The sequence below is a fragment of the Fusarium poae genome, chromosome 3 (genome assembly GCF_019609905.1).
Source record: "Fusarium poae strain DAOMC 252244 chromosome 3, whole genome shotgun sequence".
NCBI lineage: Eukaryota > Fungi > Ascomycota > Sordariomycetes > Hypocreales > Nectriaceae > Fusarium > Fusarium poae.
The window spans coordinates 7369239-7384240 of record NC_058401.1 but is presented as its reverse complement, the minus strand read 5'-3'; the positions used below and the strand labels follow the sequence as shown (position 1 = coordinate 7384240).

Genomic DNA, 15002 nt, shown 5'->3' with positions numbered 1-15002 from the left:
TTATTTTTTTCTTTATAATTAAAGAAAGTAAATATTATATAGAAAGTCTTATTAAGGCTATTAATATTAATAATATTTAATAAAGATATATTATACTTATTAATTTTATATATATAATTAAGGATTAATATCTAGGGATATAAATTAAAGTATTAAATTAAAGTAAAGTATATAAAGATTATAAATTTAACTTATTTCTTTTTATTAATATTAATTTAATATTAAAAATCTTCTTTAAATAAGTAATTTAAAAGAGCCTTAATATAATTTTAATCTTTAAAAAGATCTTATTTTACTTTAAAGATAAAGTTTTAAATATTCTTATTAAAGGCTTTAACTTTTAATTTTAAAATATTCTATTTAAAATAATTATAAATTTAATAAAGATTATAACTTATAATTATAAGCTTTTAGATTTAATCTTTTTTCTTAATAATAAATTAATAATATATTAAATAAATAAGGCCTTTTTTAATACTTTTAAAGTAATTATATATTATAAACTTAATATTAAGCTAGTATAATAATACCTATTAAGCTTTTTTTTTATTTTTCTTTATAAGAATAAAGAATAAGTATTTAATATAGTATATTATTATTTTATATTTCTTTTTATTATTAAGAATAGCCTTATTCTTTTTAATACTTTAATTATAAGAAAAAATAATCTTTTTTTTTTTACTTAAAGTCTTATAAAATAACTTTATTAAAAAAGTATAGCCTTATTAAAATGCCTATTTATTAATAGCCTTAAAAAGCTTTTTATAAAAGCTATAAATATCCTTAAATAGAAAAATATTATTAAAAAAATTATTAAAATCCTAAAGATTTATATTAATAATATTAAGATTAATAAGATAATAAGGGCTAAGTATAATGGAATTTAAATTAATTAAAGCTATTATTATTAAAATATTAATAGATTAAAATAAATTAATAATATTAATATATTTAATTAAATAAATTAAATATATATTAAAGGAAGAAAGTATATATAAAGGTAAAAAGAGGCAATATAGCCTATATATATATCCAGATATATAAAAGTTATATAGGTTATATATATATCTGGATATATAGGTAATGGCGGCTATATTATGCTCGCTCTATAACTGACCTAGTTTAATTTGTCTCGGATAGAAGCTCCAAAACTCCTTTATTAATGGGTAGCAAATTTTAGAATATTTTGAGTGATTTGACGATTGGCGTCTTATTCAGGTTGATCGGATTGCTGTCTTGTAACGAACAGGACAATAATTGTAGCTCAACTGAGTCTCAAGTTCATAAGCGATATATCACTCGTTGCTTGAGACGGGATGTCTGAAAAACCCTGGCAAGCTAAGTCTTACCACTTGGTAAATCAGCCAATAGATTATCGTCAGTTAACTGGGCAAAGATTGGGTCGTATTGGTATCCAATTGCTTACAACCCTAGATATGTTGGTTGCCTACCTTTACGTCTATATATATGCAGGCCCAGAGCCCTAGTTTTCATAAATATTCCGTCATCATCAACAGTATCACTTATTTCATTTCACCATGTCCTTTATATTCACTGGCAAGAAGCTGACTATCTTACCACTCACATACCAAAGTCAAGATATCGACAGTTCAGATTGGATAACCCTTCTGACCCTCTGTCTCGCTCCACTTATAGCCCACATTATAGCCGGTTCGCCCTCGCCGGTCTATCTTCATCAAAGCCGACCAAGGTGGCATGAACAAATATGTCTTTACAACCCAACGTCAATCCTTTGGCGATATGCCGCCATCGCAGACCGTCGCATTCGAGCTAAATCATGGGACCGAACTGATCTCGCTCCTACCAATGCCATATTCTGGACCAATCGAGGCTGGGATGGCACTGAAGCTATGATTGCGACAAGCGCGGCTTATTGCTATCGCTACCCTGATAACACCAGGATCTCCGTATTTTCCCGCGAGATGATCACTACCATTATTGTCACTTCTCAAGGGATCCAAGCTGGGGTCCTTCTTGTCGGTGCGCTTAACAAAGACAATAATCCTGGCTTTACAAAGTGGATGGCAGTGGATGCGATATTCTTTCCACTAGCTATGATTGGTCTTTTGAGACTCTGCTGTGCATTTTGGCTCAACGACGACTATGGGTACACTACAGCTCACTCAACTACCCCAGAACCTCCCGTCTTTTACGGACACTCAACTGCCGATGTCACAGAAATGGGTAAAATAAGTCTTCTACCACGAACCGACTCCAATGAGACATCATCCAGCACGTTACTGGAGCCTTCCACCTCAATTCTACAGTCTCGTTTCAAAACGCCGTCGTCCTCTTTGGGAAGCAAGATCTTTCGATCATTCTTTCTTTTTCTGGTCCTAAGTCTTTTGGCACTCGACACACTGTTCATCATCCGTGGTGGAACGCACACCACTACGAGTTTTTTCTTTACATTGTACTACATGTTCTTTCTCGCCATGACCACCATTATATTCATGCCGTACTTGTGGCAAGGCAAGACGACATCCACCATCATACCATGCATCACCTCGACCGCCTACAAAGCCTACACAGGGTTGATCTTTGCCGTTACCGTGGCAGTGATTGTCATCGCTTGTGTTGAGACTCGCAGGACTCCATGCGGCAAATACACAAGTGGTCACGGCATTGAAGCTGACCCACGGGCTTGCAGGAGTGAAGATACAGATTATGTGTCTCTCTATGTGGGGTATGACACTAATTCTTCGGCGCTTGTTGTCCATGACTTTTCAATTTCCAACAAGACTGAATTCGTCCTTGTCAACTCCACCGAGAAACCACAAGTTGACTTCAAGGGAACATGTTTCGGGAAAGCACTTTCAGATGAATGAATATAGAACATTAAATATATATACTATCTTTACCACGTTATATTCTTGTGCCACTTGGCTGTTAAAAATTGTCATCAAGTGAATTCCCAACAATCAGATAATCCTGGTCAAGATCTGCATCAGACACTGCAACTAACTGCCGCTTCTAACCTACGTGGCCCTCTTCTCCACTGATATTCGCCTACGGGGTGGGGAGTCATGCAATGCGAGATAAATGATTGACCGCCCTCTGAGGTTTTTTCTCTTTTCCTCCCACGAGTCGTTTTGATTTTTCGCCTCCGACCAACAGGCCAAGCATTCGCTTCCCGTCTATTCGTTTCGCCTATAGCATCATTTCCTAAACCTAAACCACCTACTCGGTACAAAATATGTCTTCTCCAAAGTCACCACCAAGGCCTCGAACGCCTGAACACGATGATCTAGCAATCGGGTCTGAAGATGGCCCAATCGAACAAGTTAGCCACTACTTCAGCCCAATGCATAGGGTCTGTACATCTCATTATATCCTAACGCCTCGTCTAGGACACCGATTCTGACTCTTCATAAACAAAGTCGTAAGAAAATATGCAGTAGGACATTACAATGGGAATTTCGCTAATGGGGAGTAGAACCGGTGTCATTGACACTGAGTCGCTGAAATCCTCCATCAGGGAATACAAATGGATTCATGGTAGACGTTTTCATGCCTACGGTGACGGTACATACTGGTAAATAATGATGTGAAACAATAGGTCAGGCAATTACTAAGAGTACTTGTAGGGGTGCCAACGACGACCGTCAGCAAGAAGCCGAAGATTTGATGCAAGTGACGATATCAATCACCGATAAATATCCACAGTTAACAAGTATTTAGTCATGAATTATTCCGTATCGTTCTTGGTGGTAAGCTTTACCAATCGCCGATTGGCGAGAATGTACAAGTCAGTTCAGTTACCAGACTCGCTATTGGCGTAACTAACTAACATACAACCAACAGAACGTTTTAGATGTTGGTTGTGGCACGGGCATCTGGGCCATGTAAGTCATGACAGGGTTCAAGAACCCATGGCTGAATGTTGACCAAAATAGTGATATGGCAGACCTGCACCCCTCTGCCGAAGTTGTCGGAGTCGATCTCTCACCCATCCAGCCTAACTTTGTTCCTTATAACTGCAGATTCGAAGTCGATGATATAAACCAAGAGTGGACATTTCCCGAGAATAAATTCGACTTTATCCACGTTCGATACATGACGGGCACAGTTCCGAACTGGAAAGAGCTCCTCCAAAAGGCTCAACGGTGATGCCGCACCGCACATGATCCAACAATCCAACTCTAACCTTTCGACAGATATTTGAAGCCCGGTGGCTGGATCGAGCATGTCGAAATCTGGGGCAACGCAATGGCTGATGACGGAACCTTGGCTGAAGACTCTCCACTGAAGACATGGGTTCGAATCTTTGAACAAATCGGAGAAAAGATTGGAAACCCGTTCTTCTGGGACCCGGTCGAGGCATTCCAGGAGGCTGGTTTGCAAAACATAAGCGAGCGAAGGGTCAAGGTGCCCATTGGTACTTGGCCCAAGAACAAGGATCTCAAGCAGTGGGGCACCTGGAACCAACAGTTCTTGCTGCAAGGCCTGGAAGGGTTTTCTATTCGTGGCTTGACAGAGCTCTTAGGGGTATGATGCTGTTAACAGTTGGATTGGTATAGTTGCTAACTAGAATCGTCTAGTGGAAATATGAACAGGCACAAGTCTTTCTAGTGGATATGCGCAAGGAGTTATTGAACCCGAATCTGCATTCATATCTCTTAGTGTACGTATTCTTTTCCTATGCGACATCTATCATTGGTACTGACAATATGAAGAACTGCTGTTTGGGGTCAAAAGCCTTTAGAATAGAATATTTAGCAAAATCCCAATACTCATCCAATATCAACTCGTTCAACTATTATCTTGGGAACCTGTTCGAAAATTGGAAATATGACGCCAACCTCAGGACCCTTGTGGTTCATCTGCGGAAAAGGGTGAGTCTCATGGCCGTCAACGATGTGAATGTCATATCTCGTGACAAGAGTAGCAATAAGACTCAACGCTATTTGATGCATCAAGAATCTGCCAGGGCATAATGTCACGCCCCCACCAAACGGCTTGAAAGTTCTCGCTAAAGCAAGTTTTGGGTTGTCAATGAACCTGTAGATATCAAAACATTTGGCGTCTTGTCCCCATATCTCTTCATCAACATGCAATTGACGGTAAGGCATGATGACATCGCTCCCAGCCTTGAAAGTGAAGCCTCCGATGACAGTGTCTGATGCCACGCGACGGAAACCAGATGCGCCTCCGTGGACACGCAATGTTTCATAGTACATTGCGTTGAGTTTCGTACAACCTTTGAGGTACTCAATATCAGGCTGATCATCAATACCATTCTTGAAAGCAGGGGCAACTTCGGCTCTGAGATCTTCCCAGAGATTAGGAGTATATACTGTTCGGGCTAACAGCCAAAATGCGACTGTAGCAGGCATTCCATTGATCCTCATCTGATTGTCAGTATTACGCATACATTTTGCATTGTCAAGATACCAACTTACCCCCAGAAAAGCTTGAATACTAATGCGGCGATTTCTCGGGAGCCAATCCCACTCTTGCGCATGGCATCTTCTGATCTCAAAACAAACGATGCGGCGTCTTGTCTCCTGCTCTGAGGTAACTCAAAGTATCTCGTCAAACCATCAATGACTGAACCCATCGCGTTATTAGCAGTCTTGAACATGAATCTCGGTGCTCGGAATATCATCTCCCACGCATGACGATCAAACATGTGGAACGAATGCAATATTTCGGGAGATTGTTCCAACAGGACTTTGCCAAAGAAAGCATTAGTAGATACCGTAACGATTATATCGCCTGCAAATTTGAACATATCATGCTCGCTCACGTTTCCAGTGGTCAGTGGACTAGCTTGCTGTAGAGCATCATCCAGTTCCTTCATGAACTTGTCGAAGAAAGGTTGCGAGGACGGACTTTGCGACATTTCCTCCCGCACCCAGTCCAAGATATTGTTGGTCAGCGATACAGCAGGTTCGCCGAGTTTTGTGTTCCACATGATGTCTCTGGTCTTTTGCGTGACGCCAATGCAAAGCATTAGTTGGTCGATGAATGGCTCATACACAAGATCTTTGGACTTTCTGTGAACCTCAGCAAGATAGCGTGGATCAAGTACAACATATGTCCGACGGCCTCCGATTAGTAGGCTGAAAGGCTGAGCGGTACTCTTAAAGTGCGATCTGTGACAAGTCAATAATACATGTCCCTGACAAAGTGTCCTGCAGCTTACCTTCCAAATGTTATAGTTTGGTGAGTGTTTGTCAGGAACGAAAAGGTATGGCCCACGACTTAAATATGTCAGTTCTGGGCTTGAAGTTACCATCGTGCACCATGTCCTACCTGGTATCCAATATGGCAACATTGGGGGCTGTGAGTCAGACCTCAATAGCACACGTGTCCGTAGAAGACACTGCCATGTGATATATGTGGCCATGAATAGTCCAACAAAGTAGTTGAGAAAGTTGTGTTGCACTGTGACATGTTGGCCTCGTACTTCTGCTATCTTGAGCGTAGAGTTAATCTCAGGCGTGACTAGAATTGACTCCATTTTGCAGCCTGTGGGAGAATGTGCGATATGATAGTTGGGGTACATCTCGGTTCATGGGATCTTACTATATAGCCATATTCAATGTTTTCTCTTCTTAACTACCCAAGAGGCATGGAGGGTTTCGGAAGCTGGAAAGGAACACATAATAACCCAGTTTCCCGTCATACCCTCCTCCGCCCTAACCCCCGATGTCTCATGTCTCCTGTCAGTTGCCTGTGTGGTTATGGGTTCACTTTCCTGCCCATCCCTTGTAGTACATGTCTCACCAGATTGATTACGCCGAAGGTTCATCGGCATTTGTGACACTGCCTTGTGATAGTCCACAACAGACGTCAAAACAGAAATTCGCGCAAATGATCCACATTGCTGTATACAATTGTCAAGTAATGGGGACTGTATCATTGTGCTGAACTGTGCTCTTCCGGCCGTGAGGTTACGTTACGATCATGCTATTGTTTCACAAACCAACAAACCGCGGTTAACCTACCGTCCAGTAAGCCTTCATCTAGACTAGGTGCGGGGCACTATCTCACCATCATGCTGCTTACGGAGTGGAGTCACTACCAGCTAGAAAGGCACTAGACACACCCAGTCTTCCTTTTTCACATCAGTCAACAATTGTCTCCTGTCATTCTCATCACTGTTATCTCAGTAGTCATGCTATCTAAGTCACTATCGAGTCAAGTCCCAGGCCAAGGAAACTCAGGGCATGTATCAGAGCCCTACATATATACGCCTCTTAGCCAGGGACAGATACGTGTGCTGGAGCTGAGCCCCGCTAGTGAAGAGACAGACCAGCTTCGAGGCAACCTACTCGTGAAAGGGTTAGACGAGCTACCTCCTCGTCGGAAACCCTTTTCTTCAAATGTGGCAGAGCTGATCGACCCAACGAAACACGTCTGCTTCGAAGCCATTTCCTACGTGTGGGGTGAAGCCAGTTTCACTGAGTCCCTTGTCACACCTGATGGCTTAATCCGCATCACACCTTCACTTGCTTCAATCCTTCGACGACTCCGACATAATGAAGAGCCTCGTCTATATTGGGCCGATGGACTATGCATCAACCAGAAGGACATTAGCGAGAAGGAGATCCAGGTCCCTCTTATGGGAGTCATCTACAGCTCTGCCGTGCGTGTTCTCTGTGACATTTGTGAAGAGAATGAAGAGATCAACCCCTTACTGGACGTCATGCAACGATACTGGAAGAAGAATATCCGTCGTGGCTTTGAACTAAATCGGGGTCACTCTATGACTCTTTCAAAGGAAACGACTGCCGCCGTTATGGGCGTCCAGCTACCCAACGAAGAGGAAGCAGAAAAGATTGAAGACTTTGAAACGGGAGATTGGGCTGAATGGTTCACAAAGTTTATATCCTCACCTTGGTTTCATCGTCTGTGGATCTTCCAAGAGTTTGTTCTCGGCCGCGATGTCATATTGATCTTTGGCCATCGGCATGTGCCATGGGGAGAATTGTATGCAAGTACAATACCCTATCCGGGCGCTGGAGTCCCATGGGATTCAATGGAGATGATCAAACCAGAGAACATGACCAAGCTGACGTCGCTCAACTCAATGTTCTTAATCCGTGCTTACAGGGTTATCGATCCTGACACAGTACACGGTCGCGAATTCTTGAAGGTCACGAGTGTCTTGATGGGACGCGCAGATATGAGGCAAGCCCAGTTTCCCATGTTTCTTTTGGCTGGTTGCTTCAAGCAATGCACAATTCCCCGTGATCGATACTTTGCTATACTGGGCCTCTTGGATGAAGCGAGCGACGGGAAGGCACATGAGCTACATGTCGACTACACATCACCTATTAGAGATATCACCATGCGATTCTGGAAACGCGCCTTACAATTAAGTTCTGGGGGAGAACTCTTTCTCATTGCTGGGCTGGCCGGTCGAACTGAGGGCTATCCCTCTTGGTTGCGGGATCTCACTGTACCCAACCCATTGGATTCCGTCTGGCAGTTGGGTCCCCAGGCTAACCCTTGGCATAAGACTGGCGGAAATCTTAGTACTTGGTCTGTGACATTTAGCAACGACGATCCTGATCAGATGATCACTCAGGGGTTCCTCGCCGATAACATCGCCGAGGTTTCCAGTATGAAACCAGACGAAGTTTTCGAACTCGAGGCTATGATGACCTGGTTCGAAAAAGCCATCAGGTTCTTCACTTCAGGGCGCCAAACAGACATGCAGTATTCTTTTACAGGCGAACCTATTCAAGACGCAGCTATCAAGACATTATGTGACTTTAACGAGCAAGACGGACGTGATGACACTTTCACTGCCATTCACGAGCTGGGTCAATCTATCCTCTCGATATTCGCTTCCTACCCAGGCAAAGGTGAAGACATGATGGAAGCTCTCGGCGATGCTCTTGGAGACAGTGAGGTCGTTCTGACGGAACTGTTCACACAAGTCTTTTCAACACGTGGTCTGCGGCTTTGCAAAACGGATAAAGGCATGTTTGCCATGTTACCGGACGAAGTACGTGCGGGGGATTCTGTTTGGGCCCTCCAGGGTTGTCGCTTGCCTGCTATTCTGCGGCCGAGTCTTACATTCGCTGGATCATTTGAGCTTGTTGGATTTGGTCATGTATATGGAATCATGAACGGAGACGTCATGAAGACGCCTGGGTTTCATTGGATGGAGGTATCTCTATGTTAACACACAGAACACACTTGCGATAGGGGACCACATGAAAGGGCGTTGCCCATCACAAGAGGCACAGGACAGCATCAAGCGATTATAAAGAAAACAGCAAATTATGCCATTCATGGCAGTGTGGATATTACGCTAACTTGAAACATCTATAAGACTCTTTAAAGCTTCTTATTTCCCTCAATATCTTGTCCCGCAGTGTTGGTGTTGACGGGAGTAATGACCTCGACACCCTGGAGTTTATCGTCCCTGCTAGGTCCAACAATCTCAAACACTATATCATAATCAGCAATGATCTAAAAGAATGAATGTAAAACAACTTACAGTCAACAGGAGTAGTAGTAAACTTGCGAGCGTTGACCCTCTTCTGGAAGAGGTAGTCAAGATCGGCAAAGCTACGGTTCTTGGTCTCAGGAAGGAAGAAGAAGATCCAGACAGCCCAGATGAAGCAAAGGCCGAAGTAAAACATTCCAGTCTTGGCTCCCCAGTTCCAGGCATCGCTGCTGCTGTTGAGCATACGGGGGTTGAGCTGCTGGACGACGATCTGACCACAGACGTAGACGGCACGGCCGATGACGATGGTCTGGGCTCGGACACGGCTGGAGGCGGTTTCGGCGACGACGACGTAGGTGGTGGGACCAAGAGAGACCTTGAAAATACACTGGACAACGACAAGGAAGGCAGCAGTAGTGATGGCTACACTGTCACCGTCGGCAGCGAAGCCGAGGATACCAATGATCAACATGCATGCGCCGATTCCGGAAGAGCCCCAGAAGTAGAATGTACGACGACCAATTCTACCCATAAGGGTGATGGCAATAGCAGTGGCAAAGATGTTGACCGACTGGATACCCATGTTGTAATTGAAAGCGTTCTTGCTGCTCATGCCGACGGACTTGAGCAGGATAGCAGCGAAACTGGTGATGGATTGACCGTTGAGAATCTGGATGATCCAGGCCATGCAGACGATACCAGTTCGGCGGGCGTTGGTTCCACGGAAGCAGTCCATGAAACTAGCATCCTCGGCCTCAACCTTTTCCATCTCGTTGGTGTGCTTCATGAGGGCAAGAGTCTGAGCCATGGTCTCATCATTGTAGTGGCCGCAGCGAGCAAGACGGCGAAGACTGTGCTCAGCCTCCTCGAATTTACCACGGCGGATAAGGTACCAGGGACTCTCGGGGGCGAAGAAAGCGATGGTGAACAGAGGAGGAATCCACATCCACTGAAGACCGTAGGGGACACGCCAGCCAGCATCACCCTTGAGGTCGAGAGAGCCACGGAGGACACCAGTGGCGAGGAAACTTCCGGCTCCCCAGCACATGGAAACCCAGGCTGTAAGGTAACCACGGAGGGCAGCGGGGCAAATTTCGGCGGCGTAGGCGGTGGTGAGAGTCTGGAAGATACCCCATGGGATACCACAGAGGAGGTTACCGACGAGGAGCATTTCGACGTTGACGGCGAAGAAGAGGACGAAGATGGTGCAGGACATGAGAGCCATGGCGAACTGGTATGTGTCAGCTTCATTTCTTTAGGTCAGTGTAAGTTATTGTCAACATACCATGTAAACACGTCGAGAGCCATATCGCTGTTGAAGAAAACCGTTGAGCAAAAGACCAAGGATAGAACCACAGTTGTTTCCAGCACCAATAGCACCCTGCCACTTTGTAGAAATATGTTGCTCTCCATTAGCATCGGGCCAGCCGAACCGGTTAAGGTAGGCATCATGAGCGAAGAAGTTGTTGATGAGACCGACATCCATTCCCTCCATGACCAGCGCAACACTCAAACCCATACTAAAGGCCACAGCAGGCCAATACCGGGCAAACAACTCCTTCTTGGGGATGAGAGCCTCTGCATCACTGGCAGCGACGGCGGCTTCGATGAGTTCGACTTGGGAGTTGTTGCCCGAGTACTCTGTATGGTGGACAGGGAGTTTGCCGCCATCTTCCACGTGGGCGGGATCCTGAGAGGGCGCCATTGTGGATGAGATTCTGGGGAGTGGAAAAGAGGGTAATAAAATAGGAATGGAGAGAATGCTCAATGCAGATCTGGGGAAAAGAAGGGGAGGAGATGGGGGGAAGATATAAGGATAGATATAAGCAGTCTCCGCACCCAAGGCAGTGGGCCTTTTTTTAAAAAAATCCTCATGCCATGGTATACCTATACCCTCGTCGGCTACTAAAGAGGCCAAGAGAAGTTACATCAACAAGACCGACCAGGATTATCGGTCGAATTTCCCCACGGGGTCCGCGAATCAGTCCCCCATGTCTTTCACGCCACAGGCTGACTTTCCCCGCATACAGAGGACGAATTGGATTGTGCTTTTGTTCGCTGGCTTTGGCCCGAAAAGACGAACCAAACCAGTTTCAGTGTAATTATACTGTACTTCGGGGAAAAGAAAACCGAGTCATGTCAAGGAAAGGCGCTGGAGACAAGGCGATGACAGTTGGAAAAAGGCTACGGTTAAGCTAAAGTAAGTTACGGGGGCTACATTAAAGTTGTAGCGCCCGATAAAGAAAACCTCCACCCCCAGAAACTGTTGAATGGGGGAAGGGGGAGGGTTCCACAAGAATTCGCGCGGCTTCAATTCTGGGGTACGAAGGAGGACGGCAGCGCATTTCGGATACAACCGTGACGGATGACAGACAATACATGGTGTCTTTATCTTGGAGAGTTCTCCTCAATTGACAGATGATGCAGTTAATCTAGATAATCATTATTAATATCTTTTAATTCCCTTCTCACTCAATATAATTACTCCCATCACGTCAGTTATTCTTCTCTCTCTGCTGCAATGACCTCGGCTAAACATGAATCGGTACGATCAACTTAATTGTTTCTAATTGGTCAATATTTTAATGACTGACTCTCTTGGCCGACGAGTTAGTCCGTGTTCCAGACTCGCTGTTCTCTCCGAGACTATCACATGAACCAACATCCCAGGCGAGTTTTTATCGCAGTCATGCCAGTATTGTAATAGTTGATACAGACTATTTACTTGGCATGAACTGAACTTGTCATGAAATTGAAGTGAAGAACAGAGAGATAGATAAACAAGAACTGATGAATTAATGAGTGAGGTGTGAGTAAATACTAACTAACCCCCATCAACCCTCCCTCCAGAAACACGCTTCCCCACAATGCCCCGACCCCAAAGTTTGTCCGTTATTCTTCAACGTCAAGCTTATTTCTACAGAGAGAGGACAAGTGACTCAAGCAAGAAAGGTGTGGCAATCAACCATCTTAGCTTGGCCTTACATGCAGTCAGTTAGGTCCAAATGATGGGCATCAATGACCCTTTTCCCCTCATTTTCCATCCGTCATAATGAGCTGAGCGGAATGATTCGCCGATAACTAAAACTACGGCATTGATGACCGGTAATTGCCGGACTGTCACAAACGGCTGAGATCGGACGTGGCACCGGTTGAACTGGGCTTGTTTTTTTAACGAAGCTAGATAAATATTGGCGTTTAGAAGGAATCATTCCGTCCTTCATTCTGTCAAGTGATTCCAGTATGTCTCTCTCTTTCAGATTGTCAGATTGGAACGCCTTCGGTATCTCGGTCAATTTCGACGCGTTCATCTCACAACTCCAACCACAACAACTCCAAGCCACCAACGCCATGTTTGGGGTTAAAGCCCCCAATCTTTCGTGCCCATCTAAGATCAGATTGAATTAGCCAAGTAATCTTCCTTCCTGCAGTGTCCCAGATGCACATCCTTCCAGTCTCGGTACGCGTCAAACTTGTTTTGAGCATGGATTGGCATTGTCTTCGGTGAATCCACCCCTTTTTGGGGTTACTGTGACATTAGTTACGGTGGATCGTGCACACTCCCCGCATTCCGGGGAAAAGGCCGTGTCACGATGATCCTTGCAGAGTCGTAGGCCTGGATCTTCGTCTTTTTGTCTTTTTGCCATTTACACGACCCGGGAGACTGGATCGTGAGGAGTATCACATGGCAAGCCGTTCATTTAATAGTTAAAGGAAGGATAAGTGGGTTGCATAGCAGTGCTTTTGTATTTGTGTGAGATTAAGATTGCTCCAAGAGCCCTATTTTTCGTGACGAAGCTGCATCTATCGATTTCGCATTAGACTTCGAGGGATACCCATATCAAGTTCATTCAATAGGGTCTTTAAAGCGCGTTGTGAGCATGGGTTTGAGTGCTAGAATCAGGCCGTGCATAGACTTTTGATGAATAATACCTTCGGGGTTTCTATACCCGAGATGTCAACGGCGGTGTCCAGGGACACTACCCAGGATCTGAATATTGGATCCTGTCACTTCAGTACGCGCATTCGGTTGTCGGGTCATCAACGCAGCCGCATAGCCATAGACCCTTGAGCATCGGAGGATACTGACAGCTTGGACCGGATGCACGCAGGCACGGTATACGGGGAACAGTAGCATCCGCTACATGTAGGCAAGGGGGTATCGTGGCTTTGGACCTGTCAGCCAACATGAGTCGTGATTTGGCCAGAGACGATCGTGCACAAGAGGGGACAACAAACGGCTTCAGAGGAGCTCTTATAGGCTACCTCGGCAAAGAAGGACTAACAACTACTTTCCTATGCTCTGTTGTCGGAAATCTCTACACTAATGCATTTACTCTCTAAAGTAAAAAGAACTTGTAGCCCTCGATGTCTACTAACTTGACAGCCAAGTTGACAGTGTCTTCAAAGACTTGGCACTAGATCTCTCCACCAAGAGCAACGGCACAGCACTGCGCTGCAACCCTTCTGATCGACAGAACGATCCCCAGATTCACAATACACTTGCCACTTCAGACTAGTCAATGATTATGGAGAGATGAGTCGGTTAAATGGCAGGATCCTTTACCTCGTGTATGTATGTATCCCTGGTGTGGAGGTCTTGCTAGGCGGGCCAATGCTAGAGCGAGCGCTACGGCACAGTTGTAAGACAGCGAAATGGTACAGCGGACAAAGGTCAAGAAGTCAAGACATTGTCTACCACGTATGAGATTATTCCAGATTGAATTGTGGTTGTCGCGCTGTTTTAGGCGTCTTGATTTTGTTGCACGTAGATGGTAAAGTGAATCACTTGATGTGAATCAATACATCGCAGAAAAGCACTACATGTACGAAAAAAAGCCACCACTTCAGTTCGTAATCAATATGGTGATTCCAAGGATTATTAATTAGGACTGTTCACTGATATCAGTCTTAGAGAATGAAGTATGCTGTAAATAACTATCGTTGTTCAAGTCTAGGGTAACCGAGCGATGACGCACGTGATGCGCCAGCATTGCATCGCGGATTGAGCTTCTGGCCATCCGATGGAATGCTGTATCAACGACGCGTTCCCCAACGCACGCACGCTACCAGTTGCTACTTCTTGATTGCATTGGTTCAAGAGCTTTTCGCAACATGTTTATTGTATCAGAATGGCCCACGACAGTGCGCGAAAAGTCCAAACCCTCCTCCTTCTCTCCGCGACTATATACGACACAAGCATCTTTGCCTCGTCTGTCTGTCAACTTCTTTGACCGGCCAAGTGGTTGAGCATTAGCTCGCCTTCTACCCCGACCCAGAAAGCCGACGCGCAAACGACGCGTGCCTTTGCATATCCTGCCTTTCACTTCACGACATCACAGCCCAAGCCTTCCCACCATCAACGCGTCTCCGTCGTCCAACCACGTTCAACCCCTTCGATTGCGAGTGCCAGTCTTAACTCCAAATTATGGCGTTTGCCCTCGGTTGATTGCTCTCGACTGTCTCATATGAACGCAACGAAGCTCGAGGTTATACACTGCCCGGCAGCCGATATTCTGAACATCGTCTTGCGCGCTGTTATTTTCACCGCATGGGAACGAATATCCATGGA

At 44.9% G+C, this 15002-nt stretch overlaps 5 protein-coding genes across 5 annotated transcripts; 3 read left to right on the top strand and 2 right to left on the bottom strand.

The window, feature by feature from the left end:
- Positions 1 to 1538: 1538 nt before the first annotated feature.
- On the top strand, positions 1539 to 2849 carry FPOAC1_009886 (uncharacterized protein; the record flags this gene model as incomplete). The annotated part of the gene is made up of 1 exon (XM_044854299.1): positions 1539 to 2849. The coding sequence occupies one exon, from the start codon at positions 1539 to 1541 to the stop codon at positions 2847 to 2849; it is 1311 nt and encodes a 436-aa protein (XP_044706969.1).
- A 438-nt stretch (positions 2850 to 3287) lies between these two features.
- On the top strand, positions 3288 to 4731 carry FPOAC1_009885 (uncharacterized protein; the record flags this gene model as incomplete). Its single annotated transcript, XM_044854298.1, has 9 exons — positions 3288 to 3304; positions 3372 to 3403; positions 3458 to 3464; positions 3703 to 3769; positions 3826 to 3866; positions 3918 to 4127; positions 4179 to 4509; positions 4563 to 4645; positions 4698 to 4731. The coding sequence occupies 9 exons, from the start codon at positions 3288 to 3290 to the stop codon at positions 4729 to 4731; spliced, it is 822 nt and encodes a 273-aa protein (XP_044706968.1).
- A 23-nt stretch (positions 4732 to 4754) lies between these two features.
- On the bottom strand, positions 4755 to 6487 carry FPOAC1_009884 (uncharacterized protein; the record flags this gene model as incomplete). The annotated part of the gene is made up of 4 exons (XM_044854297.1): positions 4755 to 5367; positions 5424 to 6119; positions 6170 to 6227; positions 6280 to 6487. 4 exons carry the CDS (start codon positions 6485 to 6487, stop codon positions 4755 to 4757), a joined length of 1575 nt encoding a protein of 524 aa, XP_044706967.1.
- A 657-nt stretch (positions 6488 to 7144) lies between these two features.
- FPOAC1_009883 (uncharacterized protein) lies at positions 7145 to 9163 on the top strand (the record flags this gene model as incomplete). The annotated part of the gene is made up of 1 exon (XM_044854296.1): positions 7145 to 9163. The coding sequence occupies one exon, from the start codon at positions 7145 to 7147 to the stop codon at positions 9161 to 9163; it is 2019 nt and encodes a 672-aa protein (XP_044706966.1).
- A 155-nt stretch (positions 9164 to 9318) lies between these two features.
- On the bottom strand, positions 9319 to 11135 carry FPOAC1_009882 (uncharacterized protein; the record flags this gene model as incomplete). Its single annotated transcript, XM_044854295.1, has 3 exons — positions 9319 to 9431; positions 9482 to 10661; positions 10716 to 11135. The coding sequence occupies 3 exons, from the start codon at positions 11133 to 11135 to the stop codon at positions 9319 to 9321; spliced, it is 1713 nt and encodes a 570-aa protein (XP_044706965.1).
- Between the last annotated feature and the right edge of the window lie 3867 nt (positions 11136 to 15002).